The 6628-nt window shown below is 38.3% G+C and overlaps 1 protein-coding gene across 1 annotated transcript; it reads left to right on the forward strand.

Moving 5' to 3' along the window:
- The first annotated feature begins 112 nt into the window (after window positions 1–112).
- Window positions 113–3964, forward strand: aagab (alpha and gamma adaptin binding protein). The gene is made up of 10 exons (XM_079568112.1): window positions 113–291; window positions 502–692; window positions 758–854; window positions 933–1022; window positions 1112–1195; window positions 1349–1428; window positions 1522–1606; window positions 1687–1791; window positions 2094–2143; window positions 3527–3964. The coding sequence occupies exons 1-10, from the start codon at window positions 198–200 to the stop codon at window positions 3602–3604; spliced, it is 954 nt and encodes a 317-aa protein (XP_079424238.1). The 5' UTR covers window positions 113–197; the 3' UTR covers window positions 3605–3964.
- Window positions 3965–6628: the final 2664 nt, after the last annotated feature.

The following is a 6628-nucleotide window of genomic DNA, read 5'->3' on the forward strand; positions in this document are numbered from 1 at the left end:
ACCTTAAAAAGATATACATACGAGTGACTTATCGTGTGAAAATCAGACAAATACATTTTATTTCATGTTTATCCCCACTCACCGGTAGTGACGTAATGTGCTTCGAGTTGAAAGGTTATTGATGCTAACGCTAGTCGGCTATCTCGGTTATCGAGAGTTATTTCCTTCCCGATGTTATAATTACACGCATGTAAACGATGTCAGCTATAGAAGAAAATCCAGCCGAGACTACACCGTGTGTTCTCATCACCAGCTCGGACGACACTTTTAAAGAACAAGAACTTATAAAACGTGTGTATTTCTCGTACATCACTCGAGTCGAGAGGTCTCGCAGTTGCATCCATAAGAATGTCTTGTCTTCTCTACTGAAAAGCTTATTTAGGATATATGGTTTTGTATAATTACTCGCATATATTTATATTGCTATTACATGCTGGGGATAATTCTAATATCGTGTGCTAGGCCCAGTGAATAATGTCAACATATTGTCTTTCCTTTTAGAGATTCTGAACTCAAATACACTGCCTCAGCCCACAAAAACAGACGAAGGGGTGGTGTGGTACCCATGGACCATCAACAACAAGTACTACACAGCAGAAGTATCCCTTTGTGCTGTCCCCAACACTTTTCACATGTCATTAGAAATCTTCCAGGCTACACAGGCTTTCATCGCTTATTTTGACAGCTCTGTGGTAAGTGAGAGTACTTTTCTAGTTTTGTATTTCATATTTTATATCTTTTCTTTTTCTTGTTACAGAAAGATGGACTAGAAAAGCTGCATTCATGGATATCAATAGTTGAAGAGATTGCTCCAGAGGTTTTAATTGTAGTCTGCGACAAAGTCTGCGAAAATGGTTTGTTTACTACATGTGATAGCAGATTCATGTCAACTATTATTAATCGACTGTAATAACATTGAAATTATATTTTAGGGGTGACGAGGCATGAAGCACAACAGTGGTGTTTGTCTCATTCATTTGAATTGGTAGAGTTAAATCCCGAGGATCTTCCAGATGAGGATGGTAATATGTTGTTTTAAAATCATTCACATCAGAAACTACCGGTGACTAAAAATCCTGAATAATTCACGTTATACTTTTTATTGTTAAAGATGACTTTCCAGAATCCACCGGAGTCAAGCGGATTGTTCAAGCACTAAACGCTAATGTGTGGTCCAATGTAGAGATGAAAATTGGTGAGACTATTGTCCTATTCTCTATGAAATTTGAAATAGGTATGAAATAACACAGCTCTAAGCTAAACGCACACATTTTCATCATTTATACCTAATTGGACTAAATTATTTGCTAGTTTATGTCTGTTCCTTCAACATGCCTGTTTTTTGTAGGAAACAACCAGGGCCTTGGTCTGATGAGCAGTTTGGTGGCTGGGAGGCATAACACCCCACGGAGCAGTACGGAACCACCAGTTAGTTCATCTTACTTTTGATATATTCTTATAATTTTTTTCTTTGATTGTTTTTGTAAGTGGCTTAATCTTATTTCTTGATATTTGTGGTAGCTCTCAGATTTGGAGTCTGTGGAGGATGAGGAGCAAAAGCAAAAAGAAAGTGAACAATCTGGAACACAGGAGAACAGCGTGGTTGGTAAGTGGAAAAGTAACTACTTCATTACTCCATAATGAAGAAAGCTCTCCTGTGAGTTATCTGTTGCCACTTTTGAACAGATGCGATGACTGACTTGGACATTCGAGAACTTGCCGACCTCACAGCAGGAAACGCTGATGTTGACAATTTTGAACGCCTCTTCACTAAACTCAAAGAGATGAAAGGTAACAAAATATTAGGTAGAGCTACACTACTACTGACTACACTTTGACTACTGGTGGATACTTAAGTCATCATTTATAAAACATTTACAATTATCTATCTTCATCTTTTGATACTAAGTAGTAAATTGTAGAACAATTTTAGTAGCTTTATAAATATTTTGTAAATGATGAATAAAGTATTTACCAATACTTTACAAATATGTTACAATGCCGCTCTTTGTGTTAAAATGTGTTTGTATACCTGTAGCATACTTATTATTTTATTATTAATTGTTATTATTTGTTTCTCCTGTTGCCTACAGACAAAGCTTCATCGTTGCCGCATGACCAACGCAAGGTTCATGCAGAAAGAGTAAGTTGTCTGTACCACAGTTTAGTCACATGATGAACACTGACATTAAGCTAGAGGTGGGTAGAGTAGCACTCACTTAATAGTGAGTCAAATAAGGACAGTTTATACTTGTATTGCACTTTACAATATTCTTAATTGACAAACCAAACACTGTAGTCAATATTCATTGTTTGTGATGGTAAGGTAGTATCGACCTGAGATTCACTGAAGCGAGGTTACCAATCTGTGCCATCAGTCCATCCGACCACCACCATCCACTCACTCATAGGGATGGGCAAAAATCTCGGCGCTCCGGAGCTTGTATCGCTCTTCCTGAATCTGATTGCTCGAAACAGTGCGTCAGAGCCTGTTTCGGTAACAGCTCGTCACAGGACTGAAGTTTCTATTGTCTCGAAAAGTGCTTCACTCTGCGAGTTGCGTATCAGCGTCTCAAAGCCGGTCATCGGCTTGGAGCGTTTCACTGTGCTGCCTTGAGCGGCGAGGTGCTAAACCATGAATGTTTTCTGATCTATATAGCAATGTAAATGATAAGTGATGAGTAAATGTGCTGCATTTCCCATTTAACCGCGTTCATGTGGTGAAAGGGTCTGCGCTAGGCTGTGGGACAGCCAGAATAAACGCTTTTCCTATTATTTACAAAGTGCTTTAAAGAGATACAAAAGCAGGCATAGATGGCTGACCAGGCGAGGGAAATGTAAGGAGCGCCATCTACAGCAAATAGTAGCAAATTAGCTCTGACTGAAGTAAATAAAATCATTCACTGGAGCTCCGTGAAGCACAGACCCACAATACAGTGAACTGTGATTGTCTGATAATTCAATATCAGGCTGCAAATAATAAAACTTCCACGGGTCTGTTTGAAACTTCTCTCGCACACTTGATTGCGCTGGTCCTTCAGTTGTGTTTATGAGAAGTCACAATAATAAAGTTTGTCCACAAGAGGTCAGTGTTCAAACAGAATAAAACTGCTCTGAGACTTTGAACCATACCAGACTTTTTTGCCAGGAAAGCTTAGAAGTGTACAAGGCTTCACTCACCCATCACTACTCACTCACACTACATGGTGGGTAAGGGCAAGGTGGGTGAAGTGTCTTGTTAACGGACACAAGGACAGTCTGCACCTGCAGGAGCTGAGATTTAAACCACCAATCTCTTAGTCATAGGACGACCTGCACTACCATCTGAGCCACTGTCGCTCCAAATAAGTAGTTAGTACTAGTACTATCCGCCTCTGCCCATGGTGTCTTTTATTGACTCCGTCACAGTTTAATAAACTTACAAGAAAGCAGATCAAATCAATCTATAAAACATCAAAGCAAGAATGCAGATAAAATACTTTCAGTTGTATTAAATCATTTGTTGTTTGGGTTATTTGTTTTGTAGGTTGCAAAGGCGTTCTGGATGGCCATTGGAGGAGACAATGATGAAATAGACAGTGTATCTTCAGGAGAAGAAAGCTAAGAGCAGACACTTCTTCCTCTTGATCCTACATGTGGCCCAGGTTCTGTACATCACTTGCCAAGTCATATCAATGATTAAAGGCAGAAGTGTGAAGTTTATATCAGTTGTGTACCCCTTGAAGAGATGACTGTATTCATCTAAAATATGAAGTCTAGTAAAATAATCATGGTAAACTTTACTTCTTCTCAGTTGATACAAAGAATAATTGGTTACAACATCTGTTCTCTTCATCTGTAAAACATAAAGTATTGGAGTGAACCATTTAGATGTCAAATATTCTGTCTACAGGATAACTTTTTCCTGTAAATGTTTTGGTGAATGAATTTGGCTAAAAAGGAATGGACCTATTTCTGCATTGTAGATTACATTTTAATTGGAAATTGTCATCAACCTAAAACATAAGGTTGAATAAATCCTGTTGAATGATTAGTCTATACAACTATGTGGCGAATGGGGACGTCTACATAGTTGAAAAAACAAAATGGATCCGCACTGGCTGCTGCAATTGCTCGCCAGTTTGTTGGCACCACAGTGAAGTTTCGGGCGTCAGCCCTTCATCGTTTAAATAGTAGACTTGGATTTAAGGGACAACACTGATGATATTGTGTGACTTAGATTGACAAAATCCGCAGACTCCATAAGAAATCATAAAGTTATGAGGAACATGTAAAGCATAGATCCACCATTTGTGTTTTAATCATTTGTCATTGGTTTGTACGCAATGATTTGAAATCAGAGGATATGATTTTTCCTTTACTGTAATTCAAAATGGACATAATTGTGAAATGTATTTTATGATTGACTATTTAATAAATAATATGAAATGCATTCACATTATGAAGTGATCATGATTAATACAAGATACAAAATAGGCTTTGCATATCTTTTAAGTCTAAAGTTGAGTACTCATTATATAAATGTGTTAAGAAAAAATATATATAAGGCATCGTCTCATGTTGCCTTTGTTTTTCACCATTATATCTGGTCAAAGGTAGCCCTATCAAAGATGTGAATATACCACAACTCCAATTATAAGAAACATGACACTCCCATTGACCTTGTTATAATCAGAATCACTCATTAACTGGGAACAGATGACACACTGGCATCTAGTGGTAGCGCAGTGTTACTGCAAGAGTTGCTCTTACTGCGTTTGTACCATAGTACTATTTATTCGGCGTGTATGTTTTTTGTCACTTTTTTGTGCGTGTCGTTATAATTATGCTTTAAACACTGTATTGAAATAAGCACCAGTCCAAGAAGGAAATGGTATGTGTTTTTTTTTATTAGTATTATATGTATTATATAGGCTATAGCTATAGTAACATTTTCTTCTGAAAAGCGACCAGCTCCTTCACGCAGCTTGTAAACTTTCATTTTTACACTTTGGGTAAATCCTTTCTGTCAGTCACTCCGGCTCCAAAACTAATGATTGTGAAATTAGTTTGGGAGCGATAATGAGCCCCCCACTAAGACCCACTGTATCCATATGCATGAAATTACTTGTGTGTTAATACACGCTATGAATCGTGGGTAATGCAGTGTATAATTCGGAGAGCACAGTTCCTGCTGCAGTTCAGCCCCGTGGCGGTGTGCGTGTAAATGGCCATGTATGGACAATTAAGCATTCCTCCTAAACATTAAAAGTTGCTTATTTGAGAGAGCTGCAGGCGGTGCAGGAGCTCACTATCCCTATCATTCCTCAGTCTGTGTTTTCTCATTAACAATTCCAACTTTCCAGTCTATTTTAAAACGCAATTATTACTAGTAATATAATCATTTATTTGCATATACAGCGTGCCCAATGCAGGACTTCATATGGAAAGATAACCTAAAACTCCACATGAGGGCTCCAGAGGGACAGAGAGCAGACATGAAGGCGATACACACACTCATTCTAAAACAACATCAGAGATCCGGTGTCAAAACAAATTACACACATTTTACGACACTCATTTTGCTTACGTTGCCATGCTGTGATTTCATCTGCATAGCCACCCTTTATTGGTGTTTTCCAGATTCTACTTTTAGGGGGCAAGAGCTATCTTTTTTCCCTATTGATTACATTTTCACAATAAGACAGCCCACACATAATGAAATAGACGATTCATATTTGTGACTATGGGTCCATTATCAGACTATACAATACCAAACATTATCCCAACAATATAATATATCTGCCTTCATCTGTGTTAAATATTATAGGCCCTGGGAATGTGATGTCATCTGAAACACAGTGTTCAAAAACACTTTTTTCGTATAACGTAGTGACATTCTTCGGCCACTAGAGGAGGCAATTCCACCTTTGTCACAAGGACATTCAAATTTGTTTTTACAATTACTTTTGATAATACATAACAAAACATTTTTTAATATAACCTTTGAACCCTGAGGTAGGGAAATTGCGAAACACCGAGAGACTATGAGCACTTGTTAGTTCATGTTATTGCTGTAGAAATATCCACTTTCCCCTTAAGTCCATTCGTGTCTTCTGCTCAAGTGTAGCTCATGTCTAGAGTGTCAAAGCCTTTTATTATGCCTTGTCTTGTAAGTGTGATCTAATCATTCACTTCTTACAGAGACCTGGGGGTTCGGTCCACAAGGAGAACATGTGATCATTGTGACAGCAGCCTGGTTGAAACATGTTCAGAACTCTCATATGTTACTAGCATGGAGACAGGTAAAATTGATGGGGTGAAAAAAGAGGGAGACTTTTTCACACTATCTGAACGACACACCTGCAAAGTGCATTATTGGTGTGTTTTAGGTCACACTATAGGTATGAGAAAATTGAAGCTCTCAGTGTCTGGGCAGAATCAGGCCTAAAATGTGTCTATAACTAATCAAAATGGGACTAAACAAATAAAGTAGTTCATACTAAAGGACAAAACAAAATTGTCTTGAACAAAAGTCAAGACCTGCTGAGGAGAGGAGGGGACAAAAAAAAGACACCATGGCAGGATGAACGTGGCCATCAGAGTGACCATCTCTGAGCGGCACTTCAAACGCTCACATGAACACAGG

The sequence above is a fragment of the Gobius niger genome (assembly GCF_951799975.1).
Source record: "Gobius niger genome assembly, chromosome: 12".
NCBI lineage: Eukaryota > Metazoa > Chordata > Actinopteri > Gobiiformes > Gobiidae > Gobius > Gobius niger.

Excerpts from the sequence above, each read along its gene's own strand:
- aagab (XM_079568112.1), top strand. The coding sequence starts at position 198 with ATGTCAGCTATAGAAGAAAATCCAGCCGAGACTACACCGTGTGTTCTC. Across the intron at positions 693-757 it reads CTTATTTTGACAGCTCTGTG|AAAGATGGACTAGAAAAGCT; the intron begins GTAAGTGAGAGT and ends TTCTTGTTACAG. Across the intron at positions 1,792-2,093 it reads TAAACTCAAAGAGATGAAAG|ACAAAGCTTCATCGTTGCCG; the intron begins GTAACAAAATAT and ends TGTTGCCTACAG.